We start from the raw sequence: 13,706 nt of genomic DNA, 5'->3' as shown, positions 1-13,706 counted from the left end.
GTTCTACAGCTGAGGCCCTTGTTGAGTGTGTGTGTGTCCCTGACTCAGTACACTTGAAGCCCAGCACAGGGGCAGTGAAAAGAGATTATCATCACATTTGCAGAGAACATGCCATTTTCTATTATGATGGTTGGGCAGGACTATGGGAGGAGTTCAAGCTCTGGAGATATTTGATCTGAGTCACAAACTCATCTTTACAGGTATCAGTTGAGCATATTGCTTTTACTTCCATCCACCTTGTTTCTTCATGTGTGCAATGAGAAAAAAATTACCTTGTTAGTCTTTTTTAGAATAACTTTCTTTGTCCTGCCTGCATCCTATGTCTTTGTCATAATGGCAGCCTCACTGAAGCCCTAGTCTGAATATAGATAACTTCCTTGAATACATACCAAGTAGCTCTTCAAATCTGGGTACTAAAATACAGGATCAATTTTTCCTGGACCAAAAACCCAGTCGCTCAGATGATGGGGATTTTCTACATCACATATTTGAGATTTCTAATAACTTTGAAAGATAAAATGTGATAACTCATGTGAAATTACCTACCATGCTGATAAGTCACATTAATAGTTAACGAGTGTTAATTTCCTTCCTTCCATTTCTCATAAGTGTTAGTAAGCTTTATCAGTAAAAAGAGTCTATATTCTGCTTCAAGACTCATCCAAGGAAATAAAGTGAATGAAATCCCCCTCAGAAAAGTGAGTGTAACATCCAAGTGGGTAGCTTCACTGGACAAGCAAAGTTTACTTGATTTCCTTCTCTTGTGTCTGATCCTGTTGGAAATATCAATGGAGGGAATGCAGCCAGCCTGCATAACCAGGTTGAAGATCTAAAGACACCTCCTTAGAACCAAATTCTAAAAAGAGAAGCTTTCATAGACATTACTCTAGAGAAAGCTGATTCTGAAAACTTAGCTGACATTCCATGGAATGCCCTGGAAAACGGTTCCCATTCTCTAAGATAACTCCAGAGTCCCTACTTTTTAAGGTATAAAAATTAGCACACAGTAAAGAAGAGAACATTAATGTTCAATTTCCTTTTTCAGAAGAATCAGAGTGAAGTAGACAACCTAAAGGCAAACCTCGGAGAGCGTACGGATCAGAAATCCTCATCAGTGAAGCTGCTCCCAGGAGGAACAGGAGTTAGAAGAGCTCATTTTGATTAACACTTAATAAGCACCAGGCTTTGTGCTAAGCACTTTATATGCTTCATGTGTTTAGATCTGCACAACAACCTGATGAAATTGGTAATGCCATCATCCCTCTTACACAGACTGGTAACTCCAGGATTAGAGATGATAAATCTCTTGTCCCAGGTCATACATATACAAACGGTGGAGCCAGAATTAAACCAAGTCTCTCTGTCCCTTTATGTCAAAGTTTCTCACCACATATGCAGAGACCTCCTACATGAGAATCATATTAAATACTAGAAATCCGGTCGATTCCATAACTACCTAATCAGATATCTGAGGCTAAGAACAGGAATTGACATTTGCAACGAGCTGCCTAGTGCCTGGGATGAAAGTTAAAGCTGAGAGTTCTTGAATTATGTTATTCTGCCCACTTGAGAATCTTCCATTATTCTCAGTATCTCAAACTGCAACTATGACACTAACAGAAAACATGGACTTAGAAGCGAGAACAACAATTCATGAACTATCCTATAAGTACCTAACCGGTCAGTCAGGATCCTCTATGATCACTGGCCCACTTCGAGGGCTGCACACAACACCTGAGTGAGCTGGAAGCTACACTTTTGAGAAGTCCTCAGATGCCACTCACTACATCAACGGGGGAAATCTCCAGGAAGAATATTGGTGACTAAGAGTTATCTAGAACTAAACCATAGGGTCTTGGGTTTCATTGATATTTTGCTTATAGATTTTTTTTTAATCATTTAATTAAATAAGGGTTAAGGAAACCAGACACCATTTAAATTCATTTTAAAATCAATTCAACAAATATTTATTGAGTTCTTATAATTATGCTAAGCACTGGACTAGAGATGCAACAATGAGTAAGTCCTATTCTCACAGAGGTTATTTTCTAGTAGGGAGACTCATAATAAAAAGTAAACAAATAAACCAGTTAGTAAAAAGGTTATGGAAGAAACAGAAGAAGCTAATATGAATGAGATGGGAAATACATATAATAGGAATGCAAAGGAAAGTCTCTTAGGAAGTGTATTTGAACTGAGGGCTTTATAATGAGGAGGAAGCATGTGCAGATAAGTAGTGTAGCTGATACTGGGAGAACAACCAGTGCAAAGGCCCTGAGGTAGACAGAGGGATAAGGAGAAGGCTGATATGGCAGAAACAGTGAGTTGGAACTAGAGTGGTAGGAAGTGAGGTCAGAGAGGTAGGCAGTACCAGATCATGGAGGACCTGGCATGGCAACATATGGTACCTATATTTAATTCTTTTTTTTTTTTAAGATTTTATTTATTTATTTGAGAGAGAAAGCATGGGCAGGAGGGATGGGCAGAGGGAGAGGGAGAAGCAGACTCTCCGTTGAGCAGGGAGCCCAATGGGGGCTCGATCCCAGGATCCTGGGATCATGACCTGAGCCTAAGGCAGATGCTTACCCAACTGAGCCACTCAGGCGACCCTCTGTATTTAACTCTAAATCCATTAGAAAGTTTCACGCGGGGGAATGACATGATTTGAATTTCATTTTAAATAAAAACTTGTATGTAATTTAAATTAAATTATAATGCAAAATGCCTACGCTAAAAACCAATTATTTCCTCCCCCAAATAATCTCATCCTGGTCCTGTTTATTCTAACATCCTTATTAGGATGTTTCTTCCTCTGCCGTGGAAATTCGTGGCAAAGATAGAATCACTGTGCCCCTGGCTCTGCTCATTGTTCCTCACCCCCACAGCCTCCCCATGTGTTGTGCCCTCACCTCTTTCCCTGTGCCTGACACAGACTAAAGGGAAATTCGTCTTCATGATGCCCACAGAGTTATTCAAAGAGCAAGCATTTGGTGAATATTTGGAGTAAACCCTGAGCTTGGCCCATGAGCTGGGGTTTCGCGCACAGTGCCTCCAGGCAACTTTGGCAGACAGCCACTGTCCGCATAAACAAATGTGATCATTCCCTGCTGGAGACCTCTGAAGGCTTTCTTTCCCAATGTGATAAAACCATTCATCTTTCCAAGGGCACAAAGAGTCATCATAATTTGCTCTGACCTCATTGACCAACCACCTTGCCGACCACACTCCCTTTCAGGTGTATTATGTTTCTCCAGTGGCTTGGGACTCCTCACCATTTGGAAAACCCCTGTTCTCATCCACCTCTTATTGACCTGTGTTCTTCCTTGTCCCCTTTCCTCATGCTTCCTGCTGCCATCCCCCAACTGTAGGAATACGCTTTATTCTTCCACATAAGGATGTCTCTATGTTCTAAGGAGATGTGGGTGCTCCTTCGTGTTCCTTTCTCCCAGGATTTATGAGAATATGGTTTCTGAAATCCTAGCTCTATGAAATACGCTTCTTTGGAAAAATACTCAGAAAACATTGCCTACTCTAGCCTTCTCTCCAAGACTTATGGATGGGTAGAAGTGTACTGGAGGCTCTGTAAAATCACGCAGCAGAAGCAGAGAACCTAGTACTTCCCACGTGGATGTGAACTCACACCCTATTTATGTGCGTGAGTATGGAACACATGTTAACATCCCGCAACCATTTAGGAACCCTGGGCTTGCCTTTTGTAAAACAAAACAGACCAAAGACTCTTTAATTAAAGTCCTCTTTTTGCACTGAACTGCGATAATTGGTTTACAAGTCTGTTCCCCACGCTGAACTGTGAACTTCTTGAGAATCTGTCTTATCTGTCTCGCTGTGGCTCTGGCGTGGCGAACGTGAGCTCCCGAAGGGGCTCCACACATTCTGACTGAACTGTTACTGAGGAGAACCAGTATTATCTTCACTCCCCTGCATCTTTAGATATTCTATCCATCATTCATTTTTTTTTTTTAATCTCTCCAATGCAAAACTTCATTTGGCTTCTGAAGCATTTGTCAGGGAGAAGTGAATATAACAGTACATTCTTTTTTTTTTTTTTTAAGATTTTATTTATTTATTAGAGAGAGCGCGAGATAGAGAGCATGAAGTGGGGGAAGGGCAGAGGAAGAGGGAGAAGCGGACCCCTCGCTGATCAGGGAGCATGACGCGGGGCTCAATCCCAACACCCTGGGATCATGACCTGAGCCCAAAGGCAGGGCTTAACTGACTGAGCCACCAGGCACCCCCCCATTTGGTTTTTTAACCTCAGTGGCAATTACTTTCCATTGACAATCTGAACATCTTTGTTGCTCTTTTTTTCTAGCACACTTAAGAAGATCTTTGGGATCTACTATGAACTTATGTACATTTTAGATTAATTGATATATATATGTAATCAACTTGATACTGGCTAAAATCTCACATTCTTTTGAGTCTAATTTGACAATCCAAAAATCCAGTCTTTTCTGTTAGATCTTAATTTTCTCTATCCAATAAAATAGCAGTCACTGCTTATAAAAGTTCAGAAAATTTTTAAGTGTTTAAGTTATGGCTTTATTTATTCCATAATAAAAATATTGCCCTAGAAGCAATTGGAAGGTCCAATCATGGCTGATCTTGATCCTACATATACCATTTCATTGTCCCCAATTTACCTATCACTAAATTGATATAATCTATGCTTCATCATATTACAAAAGAAGTTCATGGAAGTCTATCCAGCTTTTGCTGCAGTCTACATGTAACTCCTAATTTAGTCATTTAGCAGCTTTATGAAAAATTATAATATTAACTTGGCAAAAATGTAGTCATCCTATGTCAGCCTTCAGTGAATAGCACTGTATTTCCAAATTGTTCACAACAAATACTTTTTTCAGTGTCTGCAAATTAAATTTTATTAACCAATTCTGGAATCTGATCTACAAAAGTATTTACAGAAATGTCCATTTTCTCCTTTGTACAAATTGTAATTACTGTATCTGCATATTTTCCAGTGCATCTCTTGGTTGTAACCATTCCTCAAAGAAGACCACTGGAAGTTTTTATTTTCACCTGAAAATTCTGTCAGATTTTAATTTATTTCACTTATGGTTGTGACTGTTTAGAGACTTTTACTTCTAACCACTGGAGGTACAAATATGTGCTAATGACTAGTATCAGATTAATCATATATATATATTATATTATCAAAATGCTGTAATACCAAAATATTATCCTAATGTGTGGCGAGGCTAACTTCAGAACAATCAAACCAAATCAAGATATCTCTTCATTCAAAAAAAAAAAAAGAAAAGAAAAGAAAAAGAGAAAAAAGAGAAAAAGAAAAATACTTGGAGGGGTTTGTGATCAGGAGCTGAATTTTAGCACTTGTACTGGGACCTATGTTAAAAAAAAAAATCATCATGTAAAGAGAGGAAGTGGCCATATTACTAAAGAGAAAAATAACTTAAAAAATAAGATTGTGTAGGGCGCCTGCGTGGTTTAGTTGGGTAAGCGACTGCCTTCGGCTCAGGTCATGATCCCAGGGTCCTGGGATCGAGTCCTGCATCGGGCTCCCTGCTCAGCCTGCTTCTCCCTCTCCCTCTGCCTGCCGCTCCCCCTGCTTATGCTCTCTCTCTCTGTCAAGTAAATAAATAAAATCTTTAAAAAAATAAGATTGTGTAAATGTTTCTTAGCAGAAGCTTGGGAAGTCATTGGGGAGATGGTTCTACTCACTATTCCATTTGGGAAATGTCTCCTATCAGAGGAGATGGATGTGTAATGTCTTTATACTCCAGTGGCATTCAACAGTTAAGACCACCTGACTAATGTCACTCAACACAGTCTGTAATTACCAAGAAACTTCAAATACAACACATTTCTGTAGCTCATCCTACAAGAGACTATGACGACCAGCCAATGTGAGCCTTTTTGTGCACCTGTCAGTTATAATTCTGAATGTAAAGCTAAAGACTGGCATTTGGTTCAGTTTTCATTTTCTCATAGCTTGGATAAAGTGGGTTATCACCTAAATTCTTATAGCCTCATGGAACTTGGGAAACATTATCTTTAACCCTTAGGATTAACTTCATTGCCACTCGAAGCATGTCCAGAGTGATCACAAAGCCCTCACTGTGGGACATGCCCAGCAGTTAGGCCCCGGCAGAATTCCAGAGCTCTGAAGGAAGGTAGACTTAGGTTCAAATTCTGTATTCGCCATCTCCTTGCTCTTTAGAGAGATATTTCAGCTAAACAGACCTCAGTTTTGTCATTTACAAGATAAGGATATATAGACTTCCTATCTCATTCATTGTTTTACTTTTTAAAGTTCAGTGAGATGATCTAAATTTTGAGGCACGGTCAAATATTAAATAATGTTAACTTATTACTCTGCCACATCTAATTTCTCATGTAATTTAATATGGCAAAGGGCATATAAAAAAGTAAACAAATATTCTTGATTGCATCCCCTCTGCAAACACATATACAGACACATTAATCCATAAGTTACCATTTTGTTTGATAAGAAAACATGATATATTCAACGAATGAAAACAGTTTTGTTCTACATAAGTCAGAAATTTCAGCACAGAGAAAAAGAATTGTCACTTCTGTATCTCTAATGCCAATTCACAAATTTGGGGCATATACATGCACTCATTTGACTGACACACCAGCCTGTTAGATTTAAAGGAACACACGCCAAATCACTCATAATAAGCATTATAGCTTTAGGGAAAAGATCCCCACTTTATATCATCCAGACAGAATTAGAAACTAGACACTTCTCAGGAGATTATCTTCAGTTTTTACTAAAATATACTAAAACAACTATTTTATATGACAGAATGAGGAGATGCTCAATATATGGTGAAGTTTGAAATAATGACCTTATCAATTCTAAAACTATACACATATTTTAGACCACAGAGTTTGAATATAACACATTTCTAAGCCTCTCCTTATAGCAAACCCAGAATTTCATTCTTTTTGCTTTTTTAACTTCAAAATACAGAGATTATTCTAGAATGACTTTTTCAGATTTTAGTTAAAAATCTCCTTTTCCCAAGTTCTATAAACCTTTTGATTTAAAAAATTATACTAGGGTTTACTCAATCAAAATCTGCATAAATATATTATGTTATCTTTAAAACAATGTCAAATCACAAACAAGATATTTAACTGACAGAGTTCCTTTTATTTTTCCATATGAAAATGAAATTTGCATGAAAGATCTCCCACACAATCTTCAGCTCTCCCTGTGGTTTGCTAATATGTTTGCAAATGGCGTTGCACCTGCTTTTATACAAACATCTTTGATGCCTACAGCATCCAATGCATCAGGGTATTGTCAAAGAAATAGCTGCATAACAAAGAGCTCAAATGGATATAATGAGATATGCTCCATGATTGAGCACCTGACACTACAGCGAGATATTTCTCAGATGAGAAATCCCTCTTCATGATAAATGTGCCTTCCAAATTTTGGCCAGTCTGACATGCCCTTTGGCCATCTGTCTCCTCTGGACATTTGGGTGGATTTCTCAATGAGTGTTTGTGCTTAGGGTGAAGTGTGTCTACTCCACCTCCTGATCTTTTCACCCTGTGTGGAAAACTGGAACATCTGACCTTAAAAATCTCAATTTTCCCTCATGAATGCATACTGAGTAGGTTGTCACTAATTCAAGAAATATTTTTGATTACTGACTTAATATAAACTCTGATTTTACATTTTTTTCACAAACACAATTTTGTGTTTCCATGTACCTTCAAATTCCTGCCCTATTTAAATCAGTTAACTTTATTTTTTTAAACTGATACCGTATTCCAGGACAGTATTTGTTGTTGATATGTCCACTGTACTGGTCCCAGAAGCATCATTAAGAAAAATTCATGAATATAATTAAGGACAAATCCTTTTGAATGTTGACAGTTTTATGGTCATTAGGTTTAGCATGGCTTATATGATAAGATAATTATTCCTTGAAATTAATAAATCGACTCAGAAAAGCTTTTTGGTTAAGTGTTTTTACTGAAGTTGATATGCTTTCATTGGTCCTAAAGCAGTGACTCTAGATAGCTTATGGACCCAGATAGAGAGACTGAAATAGCAAGGCTCACCCTAATGTGGAAGAAATACAGAGCTGGGACAGATTTGGACTATGGTATCACTCAATACAGTTTATCCACTTTGGCTAGTACTCAGCTTACATGTCTCCTCCCCCAGGAAGCTGTCTCTGAATTTCCCAAACACCTTTAGATGCTTTTTTAAAATTCACTTTTTCCTTCATTGTACCTTGCCTATGTCATTTTGATAGCACCTGTTAATATTACCTCAATTATGTGTAGCTTTCTTTCTTTTCAGTCTTTTGGGCATTAAAGGATGTGGCTTATATATCTGCACTTCAGTATCTTATCCATCTGGCATACAGTAAGTGTGAGAAGTGTATGTTGATTAAATAATAATAGGATTCTTGTTGAGTCATATGATTTGGAGTTCCTGCTTTAAATAGGAATTTATTAAACTGCACAAAGTATTCAGCTTTTGAGTCTGATCAATAACATAGACTTGGCCACTGGGAATACAAAGACTTGGGGAAAAGAGCTGTGTGCTTCATATCATCATTTTGTGATCTGAGTCCCAACTCAAGGAAAGATGAAAGTAACATTGCCCAAAGTAAGAATGATGAAAGTTGAGAAGAAAGCTATTCTAGAACTCATTAAAACAGAACTGACGCTGATCATTTTAGGTACTCCAATATACTGACATGGTTAGTTTATAGAGACTATGCCCACATTTCTGCTTCCCAGCTGTATTTATGCTAGAGAAGTCATATTACTGGCATGTAAGGTAGTAACCTTCAGTGGAAGGAATTTTACCCATATGGACTCTAAAATCACAAGTTAAATCTGAAAATATATGTTCCCAAAGCAACAAAAAGAATTTTATATATTCAGTTAGAATATGGGTGGGGGTGAACACTCTCTGGAACTAGTAAGTTCAGTGGAAAGAGTTCATTCACTAACCTATTCACCATTTCAAACAAGCCTTCATTAGTTGTCATTATCTGTATACATGCTACATATTCCCTTCTGACTTCTTGCTCAACCCCTTCTGTACAAGGCAATCTCTACTGCTGGAGTCAAATATTCACACATTGAGAACTCATTTCCTATAAGGCTTTATAGCTACGATTTGACACCAAGTTTTGCAAGACTCACTATAACCTTAGTCTTGAGATTCTTATAGATGAACTACACAATTACCTATTATTTTTCACCTACCAGTAACTGAAGTCTTGTAAATGTTTTAACAGAGACTTTTTAATACATATGTTGGTACCCTAGCAAACTGTTACCATAACTTATCTATGTCACTGGAGGTCCTCAGGAAAAGCCCAATAAGATGGTGATGGGTCCATTTTTTTTTAAACAGTTATAATTAACATCAGTGCAGCAATTTATGTTTACCTAACCATAGCCATACCACTTGTGGAGTCTGAAGCTAGCCCAGCCCCACCTACCAGCTATATGGTGTTTCCTATATATGCAGTCATTCTGTTACATAACTTCTGGAACCTCTATTCTCAAAGCCTGCAATCACCACAATCCAGTGGGGGCAAATTTCTGTATCCACTAGATCCAGTACCCACTATCCACAAAGTGACTGTTGATGTTCAGACTTCCATGTTGTTAATCCCCACCATCACTGGTAAATGAGGAAAGTACAAGCCACGTATCCTTCTCACAATTTATACTCTTCTACATGACCCTGCCCATAATTTTCTGTAATTTCTGACCCGTATGACTATAATCTCCTCCCCATGCCAACAACATGCTTGAGTACTCCCACGATTAACTATTCATCGATTACATTCAGGTAGCTAGCCTTTTGTCACTTCCTTCCACATCTACCTTACATTCCATGATGCTTCATTTGAATATTATCCTGAATTTCATTGCCCTTATGATTTTTGATCTCATCTATTCTAGCAAAACCCCAAGCCTGCAGGAATTGAGCTGTCTGCTTTTTCTATGATATAATACCCAGATAATAGAACACTAATGAAAAATACCACATAACAGGGAAGATCAATTCCAGTATAAATATTAAATCACTAAGCTCTAATCAACCCTAAAAACTTCCAGCAGTACACTACAAACTTGACATCTTCTCTCAATATATCAGAGGTACCCGGAACTCAACATTTCCAAACCTAATCTAGTAAAACATTTCCCATAAATCTGTTCTTCTTCCAGTGTTCTTTTTCAGTAAATGGGCCCACCTTTTATCTAAATAGGCAAACTATAAACCCTGTATCATCTCTGATAATCTCCCTTTTCTAACCTTCAACATTAATTTTTCTCAAATACTTGTTGATACCATGTCCTAAATATCGATCATTTTCTCCATATCCTCCACAATCACACTAGTCGAAGGTAATATCATCTTGCCTGAAATAGGTCTTAGGAAAATCTCAACTGTATATCTATGGTTTATTACCTATTATCTGTAAGCTTACTAGACTGTGTCATTGGACCGGTTTTTTTGTCCATTTTTACAATTTTTTTATCTCTAATATTTGCATTTTTTCTTTGCTTATAGTGAGCACTTGATAATTATTTGCTGAATGAATGGGTGAATAGATAAAGGAATACAATTAAACTTATAAATATTATCACAATAACCATATTCACATATGAAGTATCAATATCTATATTATATAAGAGAAAAATTTGAATTTCAACAAAAGCCAAAGAAGCAAAGAATTATTAATTTGGATTTCAAGTTTAGGTCTTCTCAATTTCACTAACTTTAACTCCTGAGTATCGCTCCGTTTTAGCACCATGATGTATATCAAACCCATAGAATGTTTTTATTTTTTTATTTTTTATTTTACTTATGAAATAGACTCAGAAAAGTATGTTCAATTCTTAATGTAATTATCTATGAACATAACAACAATAATAATAATAATAGTTCCTGAACATAATAATAATCCTATGGAAGACATCCTAATGCTTTTAAAAATATACCATTCACTGCAACTACTTTCACAAGAAATATTTTAATTTTGTAAATGGAAATGTTTATATAGCCCATACTCCAAATTGATTGATACTAAAATGTATACAAAATAATCATCATGCAAAGGGAAAATGAATTAGAGCGGAAAATAACAAAACTAACATTTTTAAGCCATCACTATTATTTTCAATCATTTATTGAGTGTTTGCCATCTTGTAGACATTGTGCTAAGCAATTTACATGTGCAGTAAAATAGGAACTATTATCATCCCTATTTTACAGATAAGAAAATTGAGAAATAGAGCAAACAAAGCCAGGAGCCAAATCCAACCTCTATGATTCCAGAACTGCACTTAACATTCAATTGCCTTCCCAGTAAGTAGTTAAGTCTTTCATTTTGAGCCATTACTTAGTGAAAAATCAACAAAAACACTTTTTACTACTAACAGCATCTGATAATGAGACATTTCAATTATAATCAGATGGGGAAGGAGAATACTATATACATTATGAAACTTAGGTTTTTCTGGATATTTAAGGAGCAAATTGTTTAGTCTTACCCATGAATTCAATCCCCAAGTGGTCTGCTACACCGAAGTCAGCATGTGAGGAAGAGAAACAGAAAAAGAGAAAAGATTAGAAAAAAATCCCACACAGAATTCAATGCTTCTAAGACTGACCTTTCAAGGCAAAGAATATGTCTTTATTTTAACAACCATTTTTTGAGACAGATAATTTATAGATTGCCCACAGTTAGTGTTGCTCTGAACACTGACTCGTATTTTCCAACGGCCTGGAGCTTTAAATGAAATAATATTGCATCAATTACCGAGTATGCTAAGTATAAATTTGGCAAGATGGAAAAGAAAAAGAAACGGGAAAAGAAAAGTAAAAGAAACAAAAAGAGTTCACACAAAGAATGTATTTTCAGAACTCATGATATTTTATGTAGAATAACTACTTGTTCAATATAAATTTATCTGGACCTCTATGTTAATAATATGCCGTAAAGAACTGCATGAAACCTTAACTAGGCCCTCTTCACCTTCACAAAAATGACATGATACTGGATTTTTTTCCCCTTTATTTGTTAGATGAGAAACCTGTGTTTCAGTGAGACTAAAGTCTTACACTGTCCCATATGAAGCAGATCCAGGGCACAAATCCAGTCTGTCCGACCCATCAGTCTTAGGACTATTAAACTTGGCAGTGCTTCCTATCAAAAATGCATGACAGATGTGTCTGTCTGTTTCCCATGCATGTGGACAGCTGACCATTTTGACCCACTAATAATGTCTGTCTGTGGTCACAGTGATAAATCCAGCCTGGCTATACCCAGGCATTCAACCATAGAGGTTTGTTTATTTAAATGGTGATTTCTTGGGGCGCCTGGGGGGCTCAGTCGGTTAAGCAGCTGATAGGTCTTGATCTATCTCCTTCAGCTCAGGTCTTGATCCCAGGGTCCTGGGATTGAGCCCTGCGTTGGGCTCCTTGCTCAGCAGGGAGTCTGCTTCTCCCTCTCCCTCTTTCTCTCTGTCTCCTGCTTTCTCTCTCTCTCTCTCTCAAATAAATAAATAAAATATTTTTAAAAAATGGTGCTTTCTTTTGATCATTCAGTTATTCACTCATTCACTTTTAAAATTCATTGTGTTATTTAATGACGGTTTTTGTTGTAGTAATATATTTCTTAAATGAGAATACATGAAAAAAAAGTATTGCTACAATTGTATTTGTTTCTAAGACTAATTACTGGGCTTCCTTTTCTGAATTTTCTATTTAGAAAAGAAGCTTTTCTTTTTAGAAAATACACATTTAGTTATCTTGACTATTTTAGTGCCTTTCTTTTTTGTGAATAATTCATGTTTTAATTTTACCGTGGTAAAATATATGTAACATAAAACCTGTCATTTTAACCATTTTGAATATACAATTTAGTGGCATTAATTACATTCACAATGCTGTGCAACCATCACCACAGTAATTCCAAAACTTTTCCATCACCCCAAAGAGAAACTGTACCCACAAAGCAATAATTTCTCATTTCCTTCTCCCCCCAGCCCCTGGTAACCTCTAATCTATTTTGTCTTTATGAATTTGCCCATAAGTAGTTCATTTATAAAGTAATTAATTGAAACATGTCTTTTATAGAAAAAAAGATGGTAACAATGCTTTTTTTGAAAGTAGGTGCATTATTTTCTTTACATGGCATTTTTTTTTTTTGACTGCTTACTATATACCATGATAGATACCTAACACACTTTCATGAAAAGACAGGATTTTTGTTCTCAAGTGATTCAGAAATCAGAGGGAGCCCACAGAGAAAAAGTGCTGTTAATATTTTGTACTAGTGCTATAAGGGAAAACCAGAACATGTGCATTGGAAGGAGAGGCCAACGATGCATAAGCTTGCTCCTGGGAGAAACAATATGCCCTGTGAAAGAATAGGATTGTAGAAAAGTTGCAAGACTATGTTTGGGTTCTTGTGTGAATAAGAAGCTTCCTGATGGTGTGCACTTGGGGCCCTCGAGAGACAGCTGTGGTATTTAAAAACAGGGATTTTAGTGAGATTACCCCTCATGAAACTAAAAGGAAGAAAAAAAAGATTAGGAATAAAAAACTTTTGCAAACAATCGGAACAGATGTGCAGGAAAGAAGTCAGAAGAAGAAAGTATACTGAAATATGGGAACA

The 13,706-nt window shown here is 36.8% G+C and overlaps 1 protein-coding gene across 1 annotated transcript in view; it reads right to left on the bottom strand.

Annotated features, from left to right (window-relative positions):
* NRG3 (neuregulin 3) overlaps positions 1-13,706 on the bottom strand; it is a 1,018,029-nt gene that overhangs the window by 110,355 nt on the left and 893,968 nt on the right. The window contains 1 exon segment of the mRNA XM_032423542.1: positions 11,578-11,604. Within this exon segment, the coding sequence (XP_032279433.1) occupies positions 11,578-11,604 (27 nt within the window).

This window comes from Phoca vitulina, unplaced genomic scaffold (genome assembly GCF_004348235.1).
Source record: "Phoca vitulina isolate PV1807 unplaced genomic scaffold, GSC_HSeal_1.0 scaffold29, whole genome shotgun sequence".
NCBI classification, from domain to species: domain Eukaryota; kingdom Metazoa; phylum Chordata; class Mammalia; order Carnivora; family Phocidae; genus Phoca; species Phoca vitulina.
The sequence above is the reverse complement of the archived record's forward strand: the minus strand, read 5'-3'. Positions and strand labels throughout refer to the sequence as shown.